At 41.9% G+C, this 26588-nt stretch overlaps 1 protein-coding gene across 4 annotated transcripts in view; it reads left to right on the top strand.

The window, feature by feature from the left end:
* Positions 1-26588, top strand: part of magi3a (membrane associated guanylate kinase, WW and PDZ domain containing 3a) — a 133817-nt gene that overhangs the window by 80824 nt on the left and 26405 nt on the right. For 3 of the 4 annotated variants that reach the window (XM_043716341.1, XM_043716340.1, XM_043716344.1), the window contains exons 4-11: positions 9192-9398; positions 10142-10277; positions 10941-11020; positions 12792-12884; positions 20813-20870; positions 22145-22257; positions 24944-25126; positions 25767-26372. In XM_043716341.1, coding sequence (XP_043572276.1) covers positions 9192-9398; positions 10142-10277; positions 10941-11020; positions 12792-12884; positions 20813-20870; positions 22145-22257; positions 24944-25126; positions 25767-26372 — 1476 coding nt within the window. The remainder of the gene's footprint in view (positions 1-9191; positions 9399-10141; positions 10278-10940; positions 11021-12791; positions 12885-20812; positions 20871-22144; positions 22258-24943; positions 25127-25766; positions 26373-26588) is intronic. The other variant, XM_043716342.1, reaches the window with a different exon arrangement.

Here is a 26588-nt window from a genome sequence, read left to right as displayed (position 1 = left end):
GTGCATGTTTAGGCTTATGCTCAGCCTATAACAGATATTCCCATATTTGTAGCTAATAAATGCATTTTTAGATTTTTTTTGCATGTTAGGAGTTGGCAGTGATTTTTCAGCTCAAATGCCTGTCTACTGTTAAATTGTATTGATTGCATAAGTTGCCACATTGGATAAGGTGAGTGATGCAAGCCTTATTATCTCGAAGAACGCATGGAAGTTTAAGACACCTCCTCACAAGCAGCTTGTTTGCAACCAACAAGCAAAAGATAAATTGACTTGTACCAACACCAGTTTATATTTAATCGACATGTTGGTCCCCGTTTTCAAAGGAATTTTCAACATTTCAAAGTCAATTTATGTACAGTGATCAATGGCAACCAAAAATGTCCAGATGAGAATGAGTTCCACCTGACTGTGAGGCTGCCAATATTCTGCCTTTCACTGAAGTTTTCCCTACTAGTGACTCTGAAGGAAGAAATTTCTGAATGGGAGGCTCCTTTATTTTTAAGCTCTGTCCTTTGGTTGTTTAATGTTTTACCTACTTCAGCCCATATTGTGTGGTTCTGGTGTTCTGTACAAGGGTGAAACTGCTCATCATGGTTAAAATTATCTGGTCTCTTGACAGTCCTAAGTACAAGTGTTTGTTGACTCTCAATACCATTTCTCCTCATCAAATTCCTCTCTCCCATTGTCAGTTTTGATTGCTCTCTTCTGTATTCTTCCATTAACTGCAATCACCTTCCTACACTAAGGTGACCAGAACTGTACATAATATTCTAAGTGCTGTCACGCCAATGATTTAGGAACTGTTAGAATTGCCTTACTTTCAGCAGAGTATTGACCTTCTGATGCATCTCAACATCTGATGATTCACTGCCACTAAGCATTGTTGTGGTAGTTTCAATTTGTCAGTCACTAGCCTTTCATTTTCCATGCATACTGTTCTTTCCAGTTTAAGAAATCATCTATCCATATTTCTATAATTTCCTCAACCTTTCAATCCTCTGATTAAGAGCTACTTTTTTACTTCTTTAAAATTGATTTCTGACCTTTATGCAGCTTTTCTGCTACTCAAACTCATATTGCTACCTCCAAACCTGACCATTCCATTGGAGTCAAGGCTGTTCTATCCTGCAGAAACTTGAGGTCACCCAGAACTCTACTGCCTCATCTTAAATTGCGCCAAAGTTCTGTTCATCCCTGATCTTTGTGCTTCCTATCTACATTGGTTTCCTCGAACCCATGATTAAAGTTAAAAACCATACAACACCAGGTTATAGACAAACAGGTTTATTTCGAGTACAAACAGCTCCAACCTTGAGTTGCTTGTACTTTCGAAATAAACCTGTTGGACTATAACCTGGTGTTGTGTGGTTTTTAACTTTGTCCACCCCAGTCCAACACCCACTCCTCCACAACTCATGAGAGTATAAGAACCAGGAGCAGGATCACACCATTCAGACTATTGAGTCTGCCTCATTCAGTAAGTCATAGCTAATCTGATTGTGATTTTAACTTCACTCTCCTTTCTGTCTCTCCTGTAGATCAAAAATATGTCTGACTTAGTGTTGAATATATTCTATAAGCCATAACTAATTCAGTAATTAGTATCCTTTAAAAAAGAAAATCTGCAGTCCTTAGCTGGTCTGGCATATGTGTGAATTCAGAAATACAGCAATGTGATTGACTCCTAACTATCCTCTGGGCAATTAGGGACAGACAAGAAATGTTGAGGTAGCCAGCAAAGCCCTCATTCCATGAACAAATTTTTAAAATCTTGCCTCTAATACTGTTCATTGAATTCTAAAGACAAAGTATCCTTTGAGAGAAGAAATTCCTTCACCTGTCTGTCTGAAATCGGGACCTCTTTATTTTTAAACCAAATCTTGATGTTACCAGAACTTATACTAGGTTCCCCAGTTTGTTAGGATTCCATATTGGATATCTCAAGCTGTTGTAGTCCTGTGAGAGGATGTTGAACTGGTTCCCCTTCTTTATTTACCCACCCCCTCTTCATCCTAACTCCATTCTTTTAAACTGGTGTGCAGCACTTATTTAGAGCCAGTCTTTACCTCCAATGCAGAGTAACTAGGGAATAGTTCTTCAACTGTAATTTCACTGCTGGCTAATGCTTGAACCCTGCCTAGTATACGCAGACACTCAGTCACACTCGCACACTCCGGTAGAGTTGCAACTGGCTTTGTAACCCCTATCAAAGGGAAAAATGCATAATGTGTCTGCATTTGGGACATAATCTTCAGAGTAATTTGCTGTTATGTAGAATTGTCAGATAATTGTAATCTTTGTAGTCACAAGATCATCATCCAGACTGCTTGAAGTTTCTTTGACATCTTTAGGTGTTACATTCCATTGGTCCGACACAAGTTTTTTTTTCTTACTCTTGTAATTGTCTGTCTAGCTGTTCTTTTTTGCTTTTTTTTTAAAAAAACCACACATATTGGAAATAAGGGAAAAAAACTGTCCGCAGAACTTTGGGGTTCTGACCTGTGGTCATGTCAGCCCCCTTGTTCTAGAATCCCCCAACAGGGGGGAATTTATTCTCAGCATCCACCAGATCCAACTCCCTCAAATCTGAAAAACATTTTAATCAGGACAGCTCTTGTTCTTCTAAACCTCCAATGGATAGAAGTCTAACCTTGTTGAAACTTTATTGCTGGAACAGCACAGCAGGTCAGGCAGCATCCAGGGAACAGGAGATTCGACGTTTCGGGCACAGGCCCTTCTTCAGGAATCCTGAAGAAGGGCCTGTGCCCGAAACGTCGAATCTCCTGTTCCCTGGATGCTGCCTGACCTGCTGTGCTGTTCCAGCAATAAAGTTTCAACTTTGATCTCCAGCATCTGCAGACCTCACTTTCTCCTAGAAGTCTAACCTTCTCAACCTTTCCTCGTAAGATAAGCCCTTCATCTCAGGAATTAGCTTGGTGAAGCTTCTCTGAATGTTTCCAGTTAAGCAACATCATCTCAGTTTTAAAATCCTCATCCTTGTCTTAAATCTCAATCTTTTCTTGCCTTTCCCAATTTCTGTAACTCTTTCCAGCCCCACAGTTTCCAGTTCCTTCATCCCCATTTTGATTGCTGCACCATTTATAGCTGTACCTAAAGACTCTTTGTTCTCCTTGAAGGTGGCTCACAGTTAAATGTGTTTTGTTAGCGCTTTTTGTTCCAAATTTAGAATGTTTTAGTATATTAAGCATGCTTGCTGAAGGCATGTGGTTAAGTGTAAACTGCCAGCGATGGGGCCAGTCTTGGGTAAGAACTTGTTCATGTGCTTCTGCAGCATAGTGATTATCACAGCCATTTTCCACGTGAAGGATCCCTCATTTGAAACAAGGCAGGAACATTAGGGATGCTGATTTTAATTCAGTTGCGGGGAGGCATTGCTCTGAAAATCTAAAGGTTCAGGCCTGGAATTAAGCAGCTCTTACTCACTGCTTTTCACTGTTTCAGAAATTTTTGAAGGTGGTGTTTTATAGGGTGATGAGCTATATATATATGACTCTCTGCTCTCAAACTGAATAGAGATTGACTTCTGGATTCCACCTTCTGAACCAACTGGCTTTCATGAGAATAAAGCAGGGTGTTGTGATGATTCCTTTCCTCCTTGAAGTTCATGAAGCACTTCCAATTTCTCAGTGATAGAACCAACACACAGTGACCTTTGCATCTTAGGTGGTCAGTTTCCATTATAAATTTGTATATGGGTAGTCCCAGTGGTCAAACAACAAGGTCAGAACATATAACTGGAAAATAAGAATGGAATTCTGTCACTGCTGTCATCTAGTTATCCTTTGTTCTCTGATTTTAATTTACTTTAATACCATACTTGCAATTTCACAATGTGAACTAACATGAGTATCCCTACATTCCATGATGACTGACATTATTGTGACCATTAACCATTTTCTCAAGTTTGACAAATCCCAAGTTAAGGAACTAGATAATGAAGTCAGCGTGACTAAGGGGAAGAATAGGCAGAGAGCAGATGATGAATGCAAATGGACAGGTGGTCTGAGGTGCATTTGTTTTAATGCAAGAAGTGTAGTAAGGGTAAGGCAAATGAACTTAGGCCTTGGATTAGTACCTGGGAGTATGATGTTATTACTATTACAGAGACTTGGTTGAGGGAAGGGTGTGATTGGCAACTAAGTATCCCAGGATAGTGATGCTTTAGGTGGGATGGAGAGGGAGGTAAAAGGGTGGAGGCGTTGCATAACTGGTCTGGGAAGATATCACACCTATGCAGAAGGAGGGGACAATAGAGGACTGGAGCAGTGAGGCAATGTGGACAGAGCTCAGAAATAGGAAGGATGCGGTCTCAATGTTGGGGCTGCAGTACAGACCTCCCAATAGCGAGCGTGAGACAGAGGTACAAATATGTAAACAGATTATGGACAGATGTAGGAGCAACAGAGTGGTGATGAGAGGAGATTTTAATTTTCCCAACATTGACTGGGATTCAATTAGTGTTAGAGGTCTAGATGGAGCAGAATTTGTAAGAAATGTCCAGGAGGGTTTTCTAGAGCAGTATTTAAAGAGTCCAACTCTAGAAAGGTCCATACTGGACTTGGTGTTGGGGAGTGAGCCCGGCCAGGTGGTTGAAGTTTCAGTAGGGGATTACTTATGGAATAGTGATCACAATTCGATAAGTTTTAGAATACTCATGACAAAGATAAGAGTGGTCCTGCAGGAAGAGTACTAAATTGGGGGAAGGCCAATTATAGCAAAATTCGGCAGGAGCTGGGGAATGTGGATTGGGAGCAGCTGTTTGAAGGGAAATCCACATTTGATATGTGGGAGGCTTTTAAAGAGACGATGATTAGAATGCAGGAGAGATATGTTCCTGTGAAAATGAGGGATAGAAAGGGCAAGATTAGGGAACATGGATGACAGGTGAAATTGAGAGACTAGTTAAGAGGAAAAAGGAAGCACTCGTAAGATCTAGGTGACTGAAGACTGATGAAGCTTTGGAATAATATCGGGAAAGTAGGACCAATCTGAAACAAGGAATTAAGAGGGCCATAAGAAGTCATGAGATAAGTTTAACAAAGAGGCTTAAGGAAAATCTCAAAACCTTTTATTCATTTATTAGGAGCAAGAGGGTAACTAGAGAAATGGTTGGACCACTCAAGCACAAAGGAGGAAAGTTATGAGTGGAGTCAGAGAAAATGGGTGAGATTCTTAATGAGTACTTTGCATCAGTATTCGCCGAGGAGAGGAACATGATGGATGTTGAGGTTAGGATAGGGGTTTGATTACTCTAGGTCAAATCAGCATAAGGAGGGAGGAAGTGTTAGGTATTCTAAAAGGCATTAAGGTGGACCAGTCCCCGAATGGGATCTATCCCAGATTACTGAGGGAAGTGAGAGAGGAAATAGCTGGGTCCTCAACAGATATCTTTGCAGCATCCTTGAACATCAATGAGGTCTTGGAGGACTGGAGACTTGCTAATATTGTCCCCTTATTTAAGAAGAGTAGCAGGGATAATCCAGGTAATTATAGACTGGTGAACCTGACAGCAATGTCAGGGAAGATGCTGAGGGATAGGATCTATTCCCATTTGGAAGAAAATAGGCTTATCAGTGATCAGCAACATGGTTTTGTGCATGGAAGGTCATGTCTTACCAACTTAATATAATTAAAAACCTCTCAACACCAGGTTGTAGTCCAACAGGTCTATTTGGAAGCACTAGTTTTCGGAGCGCTCCAAAAGCTAGTGCTTCCAAATAAACCTGTTGGACTATAACCTGGTGTTGTGTGATTTTTAACTTTGTACGTCATAGTCCAACACTGGCATCTCCAAATCGCAATTTAACAGAATTCTTTGAGGAAGTGACAAAGTTGATAGATGAGGGAAGGACTGTAGATGTCATATACATGGACTTCAGTAAGCCATTTGATAAGGTTCCCAATCATAGGGTGATGGAGAAGATGAAGTCGCATGGGGTCCAGGGTGTACTAGCTAGATGGATGAAGAACTGGCTGGGCAACAGGAGTCGGTAGTAGTGGAAGAGAGTTTCTCAAAATGGAGAACTGTGACTAGTGGTGTTGGGGCCACTGTTGTTTGTGATATACATAAATGATTTGTAGGAAGATATAGGTGATCTGACTAGCAAGTTTGCAGATGACGCTAACATTGGTGGAGTAGCAGACAGTGAAGGGGACTGTGAGAGAACATAGCAGAAGATAGGTAGATTGGAGAGTTTGACAGAGAAATGGCAGATGGAGTTCAATCCGGGCAAATGTCAGGTGATGTATTTTGGAGGATCCAATTCAAGAGTGAACTACACAGTGAATAGTTAAGTCCTTGGGAAAATTGTTGTACAGAGAGATCTGGGTGTTCAGGTCTATTGTACCCTGAAGTTGGCAACACCGTCAATAGAGTGGTCAAGAGGCATATGGCATGCTTTCCTTCATTGGACAGGGTATTGAGTACAAGAGTTGGCAAGTCATCTTACAGTTCTTTAAGACTTTGGTTTGGCCACATTTGGAATACTGTGTATAGTTCTGGTCGCCACATTACGAAAAGGATGTGGATGCTTTGGAGAGGGTGCAGAGGAGGTTCACCAGGATGTTGCCTGGTATGGAGGGCGCTAGCTATGAAGAGAGATTATGTAGATTAGGATTATTTTCACTAGAAAGATGGAAATTGAGGGGTGACCTGACAGGTCTCCAAAATCATGAGAGGTGTAGACATGGTGGATAGCAAGGAGCTTTTTCCCAGAGTGGGGGATTCAATTACAAGGGGTTACAAGTTCAAGGTGAAAGGGGAGAAGTTTAGTGAAGATATCCGTGGAAAGTTCTTTATGCAGAGGGTGGTGGGTGACTGGAATGCTTTGCCAGCGGAGGTGGTAAAAGCAGGCATAATAGCATCATTTTAAGATTTATCTAGATAGATACGTGAAGGGACAGGAAGCAGAGGGATACAGATCCTTAGAAAATAGGCGACAGGTTTAGATGATCTGAATTGGCGCAGGCTTGGAGGGCTGAAGGACATGTTCCTGTACTGTAATTTTCTTTGTTCTTATCTGCAGTACTGGGTAGTGGTGGCATAGTGACAGTAGCACTGTATTAGTAAGCCAGAAGCCAAGGCTAATGTTCTCAAGTCAGGTTCAAATGCTACCACAGCAGATGGTGAAATTACAATTCACGTTAAATTCAGAAAATTTAAATTTGAATTCAATTTATCAGCATTTAATGACCATAAAACCATTGGTTTCTGTTGTAAAAATCAAATTGGTTCACTAATGTCCTTTAGGCAATGAAATTTGCTGTCCTCACCTGGTTACTTATGTGTGACTCCAGACCCATAACAATGTGATTGACTCTTAAATGTCTTCTGAAATGGCCCGAGTAAGCCACTGCAAAGACTAAGAGAAGGAAGTAGGTAGTTAGCTGTGTTTCTTTTTGGTGGTACAGACTTGATGGGCTGAAGACCTTTTTCTGTACTCCCTAATTCTGACTGAAACTGATCGAGGCAACAACAGATTCAGCCCTTGGATCCTGCAAAGTCACTGAAGTTGGAAAGGGTGCGATATGTAATCAAGGTGGGGTACTTCATGCCATGGCATATGCCCCAATTCTACCATTGCTTTCAAGGTGGGGCACCGGCCTTACTTCAATGGACAGTGTAGGAGGGCATTGCCAGGAGCAGCTGTAGCTGTCAACCTGCAGAAGCTGTACAGGACTGCTTACATATCAAACAGTGAAAGCAGTATGCATAGACTCGGCTTAAACTCTCACAGCTAACTGATCGGACTTAACCTCTACAGTTCTGCTGCATTCACTCATGGATGGTGATTGGCATTTAAATAACTAACAAGTGTAGAAGGCAACCCACCCTTAACGATGGGGGAGCTTACTGCATCAATGCAAAGGTTGAGTTAAAGTATTTGCCCATCTTCATGATGTGCTGAGTGCATGATCCATCACTACCTCCTGAGATTTCCAGCATCAAAGATTCCAGTGTCTTCGACTAATTCCATTCATTCCGTGTGATATCAAGAAATATCTGACAGCACTGATTACTGCAATGTCCTGATGGCATTCTGGCAATCATGTTGAACTCATGCTCTAGAACTAGTTAAGCTGTTCAAGTGCAGCTACATCACTAGCATCTACCCAACATTGTGAAAAATTACCCGTATTTGTTCTTCGTTATTACTATTTCACAATGCTGGAACTTTGTTGCTAACAGCAATGCTTGTCCCTACACCCCAAAGACTGGAATCGTTCAAGAAACAGTTCACCATCTCCTTCTCAAAGGCAATTAGGAATGGGTAATAAACACTACCCCATGCAATGACAAGCTCATCCCTTCAACACTTTTTAAAAAGAATTCAATATACTTTTGCTCCATGTCACCTCCTTTCACCTTTCCTCATCTAACTTTATCATATTCTTCTGTTCCTTTAACATTCTTATCTATCTTGTCCTCAGTTATATCTGCACTGCCAGCCCCTCCACTTTTTGCACTTTCATTACTCTCTCGATAAAGAGCTTTCTTCTGAATTCTCTGCTGAATTTATTTGTGACCCTTATGGTTGCTAGTTTTGAACTCCCCCACAGATCAAAACTTCTCTTTGTATGTGCACTACCAAACTCTTTATATTAGCAAGTTTTGAGAAGGTTTGTAGCTCAGGTTGAGGTTCTGGATGGAGGTTTGCCTGCTGAGCTCAGCGAGCAAACCTACATCTCTTTATATTTTTGTATCTATGGAATCATTCAAGAGCAAACTGTTTTTGCAATCCATCCACACCCATCTCCATTCAAAAAAAAAGAAACCCTCCTATCAAGCAAGATAAAATGAAAGTGTTCTGGATGAATTCCACTTCATCTTGAACTCAAACACTTCCAGCCAAGGTTAGTATTACTGTCTGCTGTATGAGTCCTGGTTGGTTTTGAACTTCTGTTGTTCATCTCAACTGTTAAATCTGATTTCTCTCCACAGATGCTGTCAGACCCGCTGAGTTTATCCAGCAATTTCTAGTTTTATATCTCACCTGGTGATCTGGTTTTACGCTAAAGGGAAGCTTTAGCTTTGCAAAATTTTTGACGTGGGAAATATGCAACTGAATGATACAGCTTTATTTCTGAACTTTGATTGAGAACTGAGTATCGGTAAAGTGGTGTGAAGTTGAGAACCTCACTTGTTCTTTGTGCTGCCCTGAACTCAACAGGTAATTTCTACGGGACACCGAAGCCTCCTGCAGAGCCTGGCCCCTTTCAGCAGGATGTGGTTGATCAGGTTGTTCTGGACGATGGGTCAGAGGAGGCACAGAGGAAACGAACAACATCTGTGAGCATGATGCAGCGAGCCGACACCATGGTCCCAGATGAAGAGGAAGATGATGAAAGACCCACTGCCAATGGGACCAATTACCCAGGTGAGGCAGAGTGGGATCACAGGCATGTTCGGACATTAGGAGAAAGTGAGGACTGCTGATGCTGGCGATCAGAGCTTAAAAATGTGTTGCTGGAAAAGCGCAGCAGGTCAGGCAGCATCCAAGGAGAAGGAGAATCGACGTTTCGGGCATATTTCTGAAGAAGGGCTTATACCCGAAACGTCGATTCTCCTGCTCCTTGGATGCTGCCTGACTTGCTGCGCTTTTCCAGCAACACATTTTTATGTTCTGACATTGTCTGGTATTGATGTTGCTGTGACTGTGTTTCTTTTTACTGTGCTTGCACTTTTGCTTAGAATGTTATGTGGTAATCCATCACTAAGGGAAGGTTTGCTGATGTTCATCTTGCTGTCACACTTTCCTTTAAGAACAAACAAGGTGAGAAAAGCAATTAATTGAAGTAGTTGCAGTCACCGAGTCAAAGACCTGGAACTGAATGTGATATTCCACATGGGCTGTATTTAGCTTCTTGTACAAGACTGCTCCTCATGCCTTTCTTCTTGTACTTGTCATAGCTAACAATACATCCAAGCATTTCACTGCATATTTTACAAAGCGTAACCAGCACAGACACTTGTATTCACTAGCTGCGTGATATTTTATCCCAGGCCAACATAAATCTGTCAAGGTTGAATTTAACTATTCAGTCTTGTGCAATCCGTCTTGCGTGGCTTTCACTTTTCAGTCTCAAGAGTGTAATCAAGGGACTTTTTTTCATTCTGAAGGACCAGGGCCCAGCCACACCGAGGGCGTAACAGAGTTCAGGTACTTGGATCCGGTTACCAGGGAAGACTTAGTCGAGCCATTGCCAAACAATTGGGAGATGGCCTACACTGACAGTGGGATGATTTACTTCATCGAGTGAGTATCTGTCACTGAATGTGTCAGGGTCTTTGTAAAATTGAGATTGATTGTTTTGACCTTTAGTAATATATAGTAACAACAATTCACATTCATATAGCGCATTTAACAAAAGAACATCCAAATTGCTTCTCAGCTGTGTTAAGTGAAAATTTGTCATGGTGCTATTTTCGGGAGGATTAGCACAGATGACCAAAAGCTTAGTCCAAGAGGTGAGCTTTAAATGCACCTTACACAAAATAGGATGGGTGCAGAGTTTTCTGAGGGAATTCACACTGAGCTACGTGATCGGCTGTAATCGTAGGGAATGCAATTCCATTTTATTGTCCGCAGCAAACTGCCAAACTCAGTTACTCCTCTTGTACCCAGTCCAGCCAGATATCGATTAATAACCTGACATGTTCTTAGCAGGCATTGGGAAGATGTTAAAGGTGTGCAGCCTTGTCTGACATTTAGATGTTTGCAGATACTTCCTCCTCTTTACTTCTGGATTCCTCCTCAGCCCCTGGTACTATATCATTGTGTTTCAGTAACCTTACACAGTCTTTTTGTAATCCAGCTCCCTTTCCTATGCTCTCGCTCTCATGCATCTATAGATAGATAAGGAGAGGTTTCTTGCATCACTGTTATTGTTTGAATTGTAATTTTTCTCTCCTTTCACAGTCATAACACTAAGACAACTACTTGGCTGGATCCCCGTCTTGCAAAGAAAGCAAAGCCCCCAGAGGAGTGTGGTGAAGGGGGTAAGTAGATGTGGCATGATTTGCTCTTCAGGCATAAGTATTTTTAATCAAGGATACAAAACTGTTTCCATTTAGTTTTTCCATTGAGAGTGCAATTTGACATTGAAGCACACTCCTCTTGTACTGTACTGGGGAAAAAAAACATGTTTCTGAAGGTAGCCTCACTTTTCAAGTCATCCAAAATGGTGTAACCACTTTGTTTTTGTTTTGGGCTGTAGATTTTGTATAAATAATTGTTAGTGATTCTGTTTTCTATGTTGCGCATGTACCCTACTTTGTTAACTTGTTCCAGCAATGTTGCATTGTGTATTTACATGTGTTTATACAGAAACCTCTCCATGTAACAGGATATCCGGGGGGGGGGGTAGAAATTCAGTAATTCTGGTGTTAAAACTGAGTGCTGAATACACACAGCAGACCAGTCAGCATCTGTAGCAAGGGATGAGACAGGTTATCACTGCTGTGCAACGTTTGTGGGAATAGCAATACACTGATCACGCTGCACACTGTTCAAACCTTTTCCTTACTACCATTCGCTCAATAGGTTTTGACATGTGGCTGGCAAAGATGCCTTTTATGGCGAAGTTGGCATTTAGATGATATCCTTTCTCTTAATCCTGAAGTTCCAGATGTATCAAGGTGGTCAGACAGGTCAATTACATCACATAACAAAGCTGTATCCTATTAGTTTCTTGGTTTCCTCTAGATTCTGTAGGTTATTTATTGCATGTTTCTTTGTAAATCTGATAGCTGTTTCTCGTTGCTAGTGATCAGTAACTGCTATCATCTGTGTGACACCTTTTGTTGTCAAGTAGGCTCAGGTGGAGCATGAGCACCAATATTGATCAGTTGGACTAAATGGGCATGCTGTTAATATAAAGGAATAGGAAGAGAAGCTGTGCACAAACTACAAATTGGACAGGTAAGAGTGGGTCAAAATGAGTTTCTTGCTCTGAAGTGAAAGTGTTGAAGGATTATTACCCCTGCTGTGTGGAGAGAAGCAAAGAATATTTACATTAGTTTGGAAGAGGCTGCCATGCTCCCTTCAGGGCAAAGGAATCGAGCAAATCTTATGAGTTGGAGTTTAGGAGTTATCAATATCTGTAGCCAGCAAAGAATAACCTTGCCATGGGTTTATGGTGACATGTTCCTTTTGATAGATGCTGACTAGATACCCTGTGCATCAATTATCTCAGTCTCCTCAAAGTTTCCTTTTTGCTTCATGCAGGTTGTTGGTGAATTTATCTACAGTCAGACTGCAAGACGCTCTCTTGTGTAGACTGCTACTCAAATTAACAAAATGTTACATGGAGAGTCTGATATTAGCTGAGAGCATCAGTGGCTGTCATTTGATTGAGGGGTTCTAACAATATTCCAAACTGGCAGAATGAAGCCCTAGACTAGGGGATTCTGGACCTCATTGGACACCTATTTTTCTGTGCATTTTATCTTGACTCCCAAAGTAAACCTAAAAAAAACCCCATAACTTGGTCAGAGGTTGTGGTGCCACAAACTTCTGACCTTTTTTCAGTGTACACTTTGCTGTGTGAGGTATTTGTGCATTTGGCATAAGGTGTCACGTTGAGAGATGTGTGGGTATGGGAAATTATTACATAGGGAAATTTCACTGAGGCAATGCAAATCACGAGGGTAAAGTTTGAGCAGCGACTGACCTGCAGGTGAACCCTGAGATTACATCACAGCCTGAAGCTGCTCCCTCGTGTCTATTTTGTTCCTTTTTCCACCAGTTTTCTCTCTTCCTCTCCTGAAGGCGCTGACCCCATGCTGGGGCAAGGTTCCACGGGCACCGGTTGCCCTCCAGCACCTCGCCCAACTGGCCAGTCTACATCTATAAGCCTATACGGTGAGTTTTGACAGCCTGTTCAACCCTGGAGGCTTCACGGATGAGTCCGTCCTGGATTCTATCCTCATGTTGATGTCCACACAATCATGCTTGGCTGCCGTGTGGAATCTTGACCCCTCCTTAGGATGTCAGCAGTTCATTCGGGCGGGTAGAGCTATATAGGCACAGAGTGGAGCACTGAACCCTGAGATTTCCTCAACTGTATCTGTGACCTTGGACATCCGAAAGACCCATATATGTCTATCTTTATTGAAGTAAAGAATGCATTCCTGTATATAGTGCTTTGCACAGTATCAGTTCATCTCAAGGTATGTTGCAGACTGGGTAATGTACTGACATAATTTAAATTCAGGTTTTTGGATCTGGTTTCTTTGACTGATTGGCATTCACACTGGAGTATTCACCATTGCTTGAAACTTTAAATACAGATTAAAGAGAGAGAGAGTTTAGAGGTGAGAAGAATGATACGGGCATGTGTATTAGGAACAGGAAGTAGTCACCTGGCCCCTCGAACATGCTCTGCCATTCAGTAAGATCATGATTGACCTGCTTGATCCAGGTCCCTACAAACCCCACTAAGCTTACAAACAATCTGCCTACCTCTGCCTTAAAAATATTCAAAGACTGCTTCCACCATCTTTTGATGAAGTATTTGAAGAACGCAAAAGTAAAAACTCAAATCGCAAGCAATAAATTCAATCAGTATAACTGTACAAAGATGTATGCACTATTTTGCTATATAGCCAAAGGTGTTAGGAATTGCAAGCACTTGAGTCTATATAGCATTTCCTGTTCTTATGACGTGCTAGGTCTATTGAATTTTCAAGATTGCAATCGATAGATTTTTGTTGGGTGAAGGTATTGAGGAATATAAAGAGAAGGCGAGTAATTTAAAGTATTGATTAGATGTTACCAAATAGAATGATGGAACAGCTTCGATTGAATGGTCTCCCCCCACCATTCCAAAGTATTTCACCATCAGTTCAGTACTGCTGTCCCCTCTTTACTTATGTAAAAGGGATGCAGCAGCCAGTTTGCATGCATCAACTTCCCATAAACTGATAGTCCAATTGGTGAGTTAACCTGTTCCTTGCATTCTTGGTTGAGGAGTGAATGGTGGTCAGAATCTTTTACATCACCTCAAACGAGGAAATGAGGTCTTGGATTAAGATCTCTTCCAAATGGCAGCAGAAATGACAGCATTCCCTCTGCTCTGTGATAAGGATTCAGACTAGATTTTGCACTGGAGGTCCTGAACCCTGATGTTCTGATTCGGAAGTGAGTGTGCACTCTCTAATGTAATGTAGATAATAATGGAGCTGTACATACTTTCAGGGATTACGGGCATGCGCTCATCCTAAAAAATAGGACTGAACTCAGCAACAGGATATTCGGCAATAGTGAAGTAATGAAAGATATCATACACGTAGCACTTATCACTGAAAGCTTTTAGAGTGCTTGAAACAATTAATTTTACAGTGACAGGATAAAAGCAAATACAAATGCTCTATGCCAGTAAACAGCAATGAGAAGAATGAGCGATGGATTTATTTTTGGTTGTGTTTTAAGTGAAATGTTGGCTGGCACATCAGGAGCATATCCTGCTCTTTACTGCCATGGGATCTTCAGTACTTGTCTGGCATGCCAGAGAGATGGGATCTTGGCTTTTGCCTCTTTGGTTGCAATGCCAATGTTTAGACCTGTAGACCTTTACACCTTGAGAAAGGAATGATTTGCACTGAACCAACCTGGGATTGAGAGGTGGCTGTGTGTGTGCGTGTGTTCAAGGTATCTTGAAAAGTCATGAGGCTGAACTAATGGCATCCACCATATGAAATAGTTTGGTTGGAGTTGTGTGCAGGAGTAATTCTGTGGATGGAAGTTTTTGTCATGTTTTTGATAGCATGTGGATGTCACTGGTGTGGCCAACGTATGTTGCCTGTTCCTAAGTGCCCTTGAACTTGGCTTGCCAGGCTATTTCAAAGGGCTGCTTAGAGCCAACTACGTTGCGATACAGGCACCATTGCGATGTGTCTGGAGTCATATGTAGGCCAGGATACATAAGGATGGTATATTGCCTTCAAGTTTTCTTGAGCAGTTATGGCTGACTTCAATCCAACCTGAAGTGGAAGTGAGTGAAAATGAAACAACAGAGGCAGAAACAGTGGGATTGTTTCCTGACTCACCCTGTTATAGACACGACTTGGAATCAGTTGTGTCTTGAACTCATTTTTCTGTGAGCAGTTAAACTCCGGTGTAGGACTGGAGAAGCATTGGACAAGTGACAGCACCATTCATTCAACAAGCCATAAAGGAATAAGAAATGGCCTTGAAAATTCCTGTTGAAGAAAAAGCCTGAATGTAACCAAGGGTAATAAAGATAAATTGAGCAAAATGCTCAAATATGAATAAGATAAATCAAAAAATTAAATGGGATTGGAGAACTGGAGACATTGCCTGAAACAAATCAGAAGAGCGTTGGCATTGATTTTTAAAAAAATGAAACCGAGAGATGATTGCAACTTTAGACTATGGAGCTTGGAGTGCATTCATGGAGTCTGTTTCTGTACTCACTCTTCAATTAGAAATGCCTGCCTTATACCCGCTCCCCTACGTTCTTCCTGTTCAAATAGTTAGCATTTGCTCAATAGAGGATTAACCGACAGGAGGATTGTATTTGGCATGGACACTGATATTCTGGAAATCAGGTCATGAAATCAAAGGAAGACAGTTGAAATGCTGAATTAAAATTCTCTATGAAGAATGCCTCAATGTCACTGATGTGACCAGCTTCTGTGGCACATGGCACATTCAAGAGAATTTTGAAGTCAGTATAGTACAACCACATAAATTAAAGGTTCTTTATTCAATTTTCCCGACCACATTGCTTACATCCTGTGGTCTCTGAATATTTTCCCTTGGAGGGAAGGATGCTTTAGGGAACAATCTCTCATTCATAAAGGATCTTTCATGTTGTCGGAGCATTTCAAACTGTTGTACATTCGTGGACCTTTGTAGTGTGTAAGCAAATGTGACAATGAATTTAAAGATCTCTTGGGTAATATGGGATAAGTGAGAAGTAAATTTGTTTTGGCTGTGTTGGCTGAGGGTTTATGTTGGCAGGACATCAGGGTGGATCCCTCTGCTGTTCTTTAATGCCATGGGGTTTTATTTCACCTTTGTTTCAAATCTCCTTTGAAAGACTGAAAATGCTTCATGCTGGCAGGGCTCTCTGTGGCACATTCTCTTTACTGCGATGATGACAGCCTGGATTATTTCCTTCGATGGATCTTGAATCCACAATTCTTTAACATAGCTGAGGAAGACAGCAACTTACTTAATGCAGTGTAATGTCTAACACACTCCATCTGAACATAAGGAAAAAAAAATTGACACTAATCCCTATGATGTACTCAGGCAAATGACCAAAAGCTTGGTTAAAAAGTTTGCTTTTGAAGAGTGTCTTTGTGAGGGAATAAAGAGCTTGCGGTGCATGGAGCTGAAAACATCTTTACCAGTGGGGTTGAATTTAAAACTGGGATGCTGAAGAGGCTAGATTTGGAGCAGCTCAGATTTCGGGGAGATTAGAGGAGAAGGATTGTGGAGAAACCTGAAATGAAGGATGATGATTTTAAAAAAGGAACATTTTACTGGGAGCCATTGTGGGTACAGAAGATGGGTCAATGGGACTTTGTGCATGTTAAGGTAGGATACAGGCAACAAAAGTTTAAATGAACTCAGGTTTATTGGGTAAAACATTGGAAGATGGCCAGGAGTGTACAGTAGTGGTCAAGGGCTCAGATGAGAGAGCAGCAACTAACAGAATCAACTTTGTGTATTCTGAGGTTTTGAGGGAGATTTTATAGGTACCTCTCATAAGGGTTTGGCTGTGGAGCAATCTGAGCATGAAGCATGGTATCCATTAGTTGAATGTCAATGAACTTGAATTGTAACTAGCAGTTGGCATTGAGTTACCAGAGGAAAGTTCTGCTTGACAAATGTTGCTGCTTTTGTTACAGATTGAGCACCCCCTATAAATAGTGAAAGATCCTGCAGTGATGTAGGTCCTTCATATCATCTTCCTGCTCAGTAGTCTGATTAGTTGTCAGACCCAATTTGTGTGCAGCAATTTGCTACAAATAACAATAGGATTACTAACTTTTTGGTGGACAATTAAAAATACTTCTCAATACCAAGGGTAAATTTTCCCAATAGTACCAAAGGTGTTGTATGCACATTCACCAACAGTGGATGTGGAATCTTTATTTAATACCTTATTTGGAAGATATCTTACACAGTGCAACGATCCATCAGAAGTGCACTGGAATTTTGTCGCATATCAGAGTGGGGTGTGAATCCAAATTAGTGTGTGATCACCAAATCAAACAGACACTTGGTATATGTTAAATGTGGCATTTACAAAAGCTTTGTTCCACGTTGAAGATTTTTAATCAGATTAATAGCCACTGGAATTCATAGTGGTTTGCATAGACCTGATTTTAAAAAAAAAACAAGGAGTATCTATCTGATCCTGAGGTGTTGGCAGGCTGTGCTTGGACCTACATTTTTTTCTTTCTGGATGAGAGCCCTCCAATTCAACAACTAGGAAAATAATTATCTAAGGTGTGTGGTACCTTGTCAACTTGTCTCTGTTTATCAGAAGTGCTGAAGTTCCCATGATTCTGCTCACTGTTAGTCAAGGTCAATCTTCCTTACCAGTACAGCACAATGTGTTGGCTGTGTGTAATTCAGTGTCTCTAAGGCCACAAGGTGTGTGTTGTGATTTGCTCGATTTTTTTTGCAAGCTGATTGATCTTGGCAGATGCTCAAGTCCGGAAGAGTATTTTAGAATTTGTTCTTGGGAAATAGGAGATTGTGGTAAAACTGTGTTTACTTCATATCCTGAGGGCAATAACGGCTGTTTATTGTGAGGTTGACTTCAAATGTAACTTGACAGAATAAAATCAGTAGATTCTCTTTTCTTAACAAACAGTAGTGAACCATTTAGATTTTATACAGCTTTCTAGCCTGTTTTATCTGTTGTTGAATTATCACGTTGTTGAATCTAGTTTCAAAGATTGCTATGATTGGATTTGAATTCGACCTCCAGTTACTCGAGCTAGGAGCAAAGTATTGAGGTGCTTATTCTATCATTTCTGTGCTGATTTGGAAGCATCATTGTGTAACATCTTAGGCATAACAGATGTATGCTTACATTTTCATATGTTTAAAAAAAATCTTTCAACTGTGGATGCTATTTGCAGCAATTTTTCCTCTTGTAGAATCTGTGTGGGTAACAGTACAAAAGGAGGCCGTTCAGCCCCTTGAATACACACTAGATATTTGCAAGAGCAAGTTAAGCTAGTTCCTCTCCTTTGCCTTTTCCCTATAGCCTGCAACATTCCCCTGTCCTGGTGCTCAAACAATTTCCATTAGAAAGCCACAACTGAACCTGTCTCCTCTGCGTGCTTTCAGGAAATGCATTCCAGACTGTAATGATTGCTGCATGAAGTTTTTCCCTTGTGTTACTTTTGATTCTTTGGTTAATTGTAATCATTTAAATTACAAAGACCACATATTATACTGGGAGCTACCTTATCAACTTGTTATTTTATCATCGCCTTTCACTGGCAGAGAATGTAATTTCACCAAAACTGTACTGAAACATCTCAAGATATTTTCTAAATAAGGACATTGAAGTTTGTAATGAAAATATGCATTCACAGAATGTAGAAATTCAAATTGGGCACCGAATACATACATGTACTTTGGTCCAATTATCCTGAATCATCGGATTTTGGAATAGGGCATTCAGACACTCGGACCTACTCTTCCACTCAAATAGAATATGGTACATTTGTAGCTTGACTCGACTTTTCTGACTTCTTGTTCCACTTCTTTTGAGATCTTCAAAGAAAATCTAATGACCTTGTTCCAAAGTACCTTCGTTGACTACCAGGCTCAACTGTTTTTGAGAAACAAGTTCCAGATTTCCATTGTCCTTTTTGATTCTTGGTTAGAATGGTGCTGGAAAAGCACAGCAGTTCAGGCAGCATCCAAGGAGCAGGAAAATTGACATTTCGGGCAAAAGCCCTTCATCAGGAATAGAGGCAGAGTGCCTACAGGATGGAGAGCTAAGTATTCCTGATGAAGGGCTTTTGCCCGAAACGTCAATTTTTCTGCTCCTTGGATGCTGCCTGACCTGCTGTGCTTTTCCAGCACCATTCTAACCAAGAATCAAAAAGGACAATGGAAATCTGGAATCTAATTCTAATCTAGAATCTGGTTTCCAGCATCTGCAGTCCTTGTTTTTACCTTTTTGATTCTTGATTAGTCTGGTTCAGCTTTTAAAGATGTGTCCCCTTAATATGGCTTCCCCCAGAGCAGTATATTGCTTTAAAAAAACCAAAGGACTGTGGATGTTGGTAATATTGGTTTTTCAGTTTCCCTGCAATGTTTTGGAAATCTTGATCAGATTATTTCAAACCTTTTGAATTGAAGGGTCTACGGGTCAAGTTTATGAAATCTGTCATCTTAATTTAGCTTGCTGTCCTGCTGCACCCTCTCCAAAGGCTCACGTATCATTTTATTTGTGGTATCCAAACTGAACAGAGTGCTTCAGATGGAGTCTGACCAAAGCTGGACAATTGAAACATTTCCTCAGTTGTGTTCCAACCCCAGTGAGTTAAAGCATTTTGAGCACTAGGGTGTTTTCCAAGCCACACAATAGGTTTACAGTAACTTGTGCACGTGGATGTTAAAATTTCTTTGCTCCTCAACAACTCCTAACCTCTCAGCATTAAGAAAAATTGGTTTGTCCCTTTTGAATCTAAAGTAGCCGGCCCCACATTGTCCTTCACCTTTCTTAATTTTGCATATACAGTGTATTCAAATTCCTTTCCTATCCACACAACTTACTGAGCTCTCTAATGACATAGCTTGCTTTTTGGCCATTAGATTATTTTTGCTTTAGACCTAACAGAATCATTGAATTGTTATAGCGTAGAAGGAGGACATTTGATCATTGCATTTGTCCTGGCCCATATAAGGAGAAATTCATGTGCTCAGTCATGTACCCTCCATCCCTACCAAACACCCTCCTCATTCTCCCTCTTCAGATATTTAGAAAAACTGACAGCGCACAAGGAGGCCACTCTGCCCATCACATCTGAGCTAACTAAAACACCCAACTTAATTCCATTTTCCAACGTTTGGTCTGTCTCCTTGGAAGTTTCAGGAGTTGCGGTGTATCCCCAAGCACATTTTTAAATAAGTTAAGGGTTTGTGCCTTGAACAGCCTTTCAGGCAGTGTATTCTGAATCCGTATCACCCTCTGGGTGAGAAAGCAACTTTGTTTGTCTCCCCTCTAATTCTTCAACCAGTCATTGACAGGCCTACTAAGGGAAAAATGTCCTTTCCATTCACTTTGTCCAATCTTGTACACCTCAATCAAATCTCTCTTCAGCTAACTCTGTCTAAGGGCAACAATACCAACCCATCTCTGCAGTTTTCCATTTTTAATCTCTTGTCTGTGACCTTCAAAACAAATTTTAGTTCATGTTAAAAGCTTTTCTCCAACGTCATAAGCTATAATTTTTGCAAATCTCTTATTTGGAACTTCAAATAAATGCTCTGAGGTTTAGACAGCATCCTTTGGTAGCTGCTTCTGCTCCTCATGCTTGTGACCTCGGTGATTGCACTGGATTAGTCCAGGATGACCTCTGCTCCTCTTGTCGTCTTGCTCTTTGATCTAATGCTGCCTTCTTGAGGACCAGGAGTGTAAGAGGGTGAGGGAATGTTTCCATTTGTAGCAGGGGACTTGATGTGTCCTTGCTGTGTTGCTGTAAACATTTTACAATTGTCTGGTAGTTAATGCTGAGTTATTGTTGTGGTATTGATCAGAATGTTTTTAATTTTTAAACTTGTAGAGCTTCCATATGGCTGGGAAAAGATCAGCGATCCAGTTTATGGTTTCTACTACATTGAGTAAGTTCCTGGAGAGTAAAGGTAAAATGAGATCTCTTTACAGCAGGGTTTATCCCAATGTTTTCAGCATCAAATGTTCTGCTGGTGGTCTCCTCTGCTGTTGTGCTGCTGGTACCATCACTAGAAGTGAATGTGCTATTTACCCAAGTTGGTCAATAACTTGCTGCTGGACTTCTCCAGTCAGTAATTCTCTTCAAACCCTCAAATTTTTAGATAGCTCTAGAATGTTAGACCTTTTGTGTTTCATTGACTGTTATCGGTCTGTTCGTGTGGTGCTGGAAAAGCACAGCTAGTCAGGCAGCATCCGAGGCGCAGGAGAGTTAACATTTCAAGCATAAGCTCTTCATCAGGAACCTTCCTGGTCCTCATCTTCCACCCCGCCAACGTCTGGTTACAGCGCATCATCCTCCGCCATTTCTGCCACCCTCCAGCATATCTTGCCTACTTCCCATGCATCTGCCCTTGTGCCCCACCCCTCCAATCACAACAAAGACAGAACCCCCCCCCCCCCCCGACCTCACTTTTCACCCCACCAATCTCTAGATACAACATATCATCCTCTGCCATTTCTGCCACAACATTCCTGATGAAGAGCTTACGCTCTAAACTTCAACTCTTCTGCTCCTCGAATGCTGCCTGACTGGCTGTGCTTTTCCAGTGTCACACTTTTTGACTCTGATCTCCAGCATCTGCTTTCTCCAGTATCAGCCAGTTCCCAAGTGACAGACAGAAATGGCTCATGCCTCAGAAAAATCCATCTTTCCTCTTTCCTTTTCCACTCCTTAACACTGTTCTTCTATTGTGTCGATTCCATAACCTTTCCTGTACCCCTTACTTGAACTCTGAAGTAAGCACCTTGAGCCACCACCGTTTGGTACCTTGCCCAACTAACCAAGTGCCTTCTGTTTTCTTAGTCTATTTGGGAGTAGATAGATAAACCTGGAGTACGATACTGGTTGGTTGCAAATTAACCTTGAACCTTTTAATCCCAGTACAAGCCACCCAGGTAGCTGAGGCAATAACTTGGACGGGATTCCAGCAGTTGGATGGGAGAGTGAGGGAGAAATGAGTGAACGTGAATGATGTTGCTCAAGTAAAATTAATTCTTTTTCTTTATCACTCTGCTCCTGCTCTCTCCCCCCCCCCCCGACCCCCTCTTCCCTGCCCGTGTCCCCGCTCCCTCCTTCTCTGCTCCCTTTCTGTCTGTCTGCGTCTCTCCCTTTCCTTCCACTGATCCCCCTCCTCCACATTCTCTCTCTATCGTTTCTCTTTAGCCACATAAACCAGAGGACACAGTTCGAGAATCCTGTTGTTGAAGCAAAGCGGAAGAAGCAGTTAGTTCTTCAGCGGGACAGTCAGCGAGGAGTGCATGGGGACCAGCGGCCAGGTACTGCAACTCGCATTCACAAATGGAGAACTTGCGTTTCTTTGGTGTTTCATTACCTGAAGCACGTCTAAAATATAGGATAGTTAATGAAGTACCTTTGAAGTGTAATCGCTTATTTAATATGGTCAATCCCCAGGCTTGGGCTGATAAGTAGCAAATAAAATACATGCCATACAAATGCCAAGCAATGATCATCTCCAACAAGGGAGAGCATAACTGTCACTACTTGACATTCAGTGGCAATATCTCTGAATACTCCACTGTCAACATCCTGTGGGTTCCCACTGACCAGAAACTGATCACTTATCTAAATGCTGTGGTTACCAGTGCAAGTCAGAGGCTGGGAATTGTGTGGTGAGTAACTCACCACCTGTCTTCTCAGACTTGCATTATCTACAAGGCGCAAGTCAGGAGCAGCATTTTGCTGCACAGCCGTTGACAAGCTCCATGGATGCCGAATGGTGTGCTGACACATCACTTGCACTTCTGGAAGCTGCTGCCTCTGAAGTCCATGGCGAGGGGAAATAGAGGGAGAGTTGGTCATGAATATGTTAATATACTCTCTGCTTGGATAAGTGTGGCTTTCTCAACACTTGAGAAGCTCAACCCCATCCAGGAAAAGGCTGCTGTATTGACCAGTACCCCATCCACCACCTGCAACGTTCTCTCCATTAACTACCAGTCCACAGTGGAAGAAGTGTACATTATCTGCACGATGCACTACAGCAACTCAGCCAGGCTCCTCCGATAGCACCCTCCAAATCCGCAACAGGTACAACACAAAGACAAAGGGAGCAGATGTACATGAACAGCACCTTCAAGTTACCCTCCAAATCTGACGGCATCCTGACCTGATTGGTAGTACCCAATCCTTCGCTGTCACTGGGTCAAATTCCTGGACGTCCCACCCTAAAAGCATTGTGGTATCCTTACACCACGGGTAATGAGAAAGATGGCTCACCACCTTCTCAGGCCATTGGTAATGGGCAAATAACTCTGGCCTAGTCAGTGAGGTCCATATCCTATGACCTAATATATATCAAGAAACACAGTTTTTGCAATGTGTATGTTGTTTTAATTTGCAATCAAGCTCCCACAAGGGATAGTAAAGTAAATGATCAAAGTTTCTTTTTGTTAATCAAGGTACTCAACTTCAGAAAGTTCAGAATGTTTGCTGGTATCTGGCCAATATTTATCCTTCAGCTAGTTTAATGGTCACTTATTTATTCATAAGATTTTTCACTAGTGGGATTTGAACTGCTCACCTCTGGATTGCCTTATTCCAGTACCAAAACCAATTCACGACTGCATTTAGAACGGGAACTCTTCAGAGCGGACGCATTATTTAATGTTTACAGCTACAACACCTGCAATAAACAAAAGTTAAACATCAACTTTAGTGCTGATGCAATGCTGATAAGTTTGGTTTCCTCCGAACTGGAAATCTGCAAAGGGACCTATACTCATCCAGCTAATCTCTTTCCCATTTCTGTCCTGCTTTTCCAAAACTTGTTTCAATGAATAATGTAGTGTAATCTCCTGTTTCTTTCTGCCTTTACATTTCACTTTATAAATGCCTGTTTTTCAGTTTTTGCTAACGGCAAACATGAGTAGTGACTCCTCACTCCCGGTTTCTGTGCATTATGTGTACCCTTGCCTTTTCTTTACAATTCAAAAAGCCCTTCCTTCACAAACCGAAACTGCAGTCAGGCAGGTTGTTATGTGAGATATCAGGTCCGTTATGGTTTTGTAAACAGTAGGGGCCTTGTGCTATCTCCTGTGTTTCAGGCAGAACAAATCGGAATACTGCTAAATATTTGCTTTATGTTAACCACTTACCTGTGAATCCAGAAAGCTGCCTCCCTGATCTGCGTTCGCACTTAACTCTCCTTCCTTTTTCCCCACACTCTGCTGTTGCTGTTGCTGTTCTGGGTAAGATTGAGTACAGATTAACATTTGAAGTTTAGCTCAGGAGTAATCTGTTCAGCTTTTCTCTAGGAGAAAGTGAGGACTGCAGATGCTGGAGACCAGAGTTGAAAAATGTGATGCTGGAAAAACACAGCAGGCCAGGCAGCATCTGAGGAGCAGGAGAATCGACGTTTCAGGCATAAGCCCTCCTGAAGAAGGGCTTATGCCCAAAACGTCGATTCTCCTGCTCCTCGGATGCTGCCTGGCCTGCTGTGTTTTTCCAGCATCACATTTTTCAACTCGGCTCTTCTCTAACCTCTTCAATCAATTAGAATGTGACCTGTATCTTGGCTGTATCCTTTACCCTTACCCAACCAATCTATCCATCTCTAATTAATTCCTGATGTCTACAGAGTTTTGGTAGAGTGTTCCAAATTCTCACTGTCTTGTGAAGAAGTGATTCCTGGTTTCACACTTGAACAGTTTGCCTCTAATTTTAACGTTATGTAACTCTTCCCAGAAGCCAAAATAATGAGAAATAGTTTTTTTCTCTCTCTCTCCCTCTATCCTGTCCAATCACTTAAAGATTTTACTAACCTTCTTTTGATCACACAGCCAAGAAATACAAACCAAATTAACAACTTTGTGATCTTTGAACATCTTGGACACTTTGACAGATGATTTTGGATTTGAGTAATTGGTCAAGTCACCATATTTCAAATCTGTCTCTTTCTTCTCCCTCTCCCCGTTCCCCTCCCCTCCACTCCTTCCGTTGCAGAGAGGCCAATGTTTACTCGGGACCCCTCCCATCTTCAAGGGATGCTCATTAGGACCACTCTGCAGAAGAGCACCATGGGATTTGGTTTCACAATAATTGGAGGGGACAGCCCAGATGAGTTTCTGCAGGTGAAGAATGTGATTCCGGATGGCCCTGCAGCTCAGGATGGCAACATGCTGGCAGGCAAGTGACTTGTTTCCTCTTTAAGGCTGTTGGGCACTTGGAGATTTAACATTCACAGAACCTTCCATTCCCCACCATCTCCCTGTACACAGCATATTGGGGAGGGGGTTGGTTCAGGATGAATGGCACTGGAGAATAACCAACATGTCTGACACATCCACAGAGAGAGAGAGACAGAGACAGTTAACATTTTTGAGTCCAGCTGAAGGGTCACATTGGACTCAATGTTAAGTCTGTTCCTGTTTGCGCAGATGTTACCAGATCTGCTGAGTTTCAGCATCTTGTGTTTGTTTCCAGTTCCCAAATTCTGCAGTATTTTGTTTTTATTTATAGAGAATAATAAATCAAGAAAAGGGTGTTTGGAGAACAACGCCAAGGTGCTGGGACTGGAGCTTCTGAGTGGGGTAGAACAATAGGACAAAGCTTGGAAGACTGATGCCAGTGAGTGGGTGGGTGTGTGCCAGGGTCAGGCATATTTCTTAGCTGGTTTCCATGAGTTTATTAAATCAGTTTGATAGTTATTTTTGAACAGGTAAAGCTTGGCATTGTACGCGTCCATAGTGAGGTTAAATTTGAATGAGCCTGGCTCTGATCATGGCCTCAAATGGTTAACGTGTATGCTGTGCAATCTTATCTACAGGTGATGTAATAGTATATGTGAACAGCACCTGCGTCCTTGGGCAGACTCATGCTGATGTAGTGCAGCTTTTCCAGTCCGTTCCCATCAACCAGACAGTGAAGCTGATCCTGTGCCGTGGTTACCCCCTTCCCACGGAGCCCCAGGTGCCAGCTGTCGATGTTGTGACTGCCACTCCCATTCTGGATGGATTGCCTGTAGTGGGGAAGCAAGCCTCGACTGGACAGAGCCTGCAGACAACTCCAGGGCCTGCTGAGCAGAATGGGAATGAGGTTTCTGCTGGTGGCGTCGAGCGTTTAAATGGACCGTACTTGGGCCTGACTGAAGACCGCTCTTCAATGACTTCGTCAGCTGGTTCGCAGCCAGAGGTGCTGACTGTCCCTCTGCTGAAGGGGCCAAAGGGCTTTGGCTTTGCTATAGCAGACTGTCCAGCTGGACAGAAGGTGAAGATGATCCTGGACAGTCAATGGTGCAAAGGACTACAGAAAGGTGACGTTATCAAGGAGATCAACCACCAGAGCATGCAACAGCTGAGCCACGCCCAGGTGGTGGAGATACTGAAGGATTGTCCTGTGGGGAGTGAAATATCGTTACTGGTACAGAGAGGAGGTTTGTCCTCATGTAGTTATTATCTTTTAATTGCCTTTAGCTCACGCTGTTTCATTGCACTTGTCTTGATGTTGCAGAATAAAGAAGGGCGCATTAGAGAGAATGCAGTAAAATGCTGACAACAGAATCGAAAGGAGAGGGGTTATAACTATCAGAAAAGACTGAACAAGCTGGGACTCCTTTCTGCCTAAAGGCGAACTGAGGGGTCACTTAATG

The sequence above is a fragment of the Chiloscyllium plagiosum genome, chromosome 26, assembly GCF_004010195.1.
Source record: "Chiloscyllium plagiosum isolate BGI_BamShark_2017 chromosome 26, ASM401019v2, whole genome shotgun sequence".
NCBI lineage: Eukaryota > Metazoa > Chordata > Chondrichthyes > Orectolobiformes > Hemiscylliidae > Chiloscyllium > Chiloscyllium plagiosum.
The sequence above is the reverse complement of the archived record's forward strand: the minus strand, read 5'-3'. Positions and strand labels throughout refer to the sequence as shown.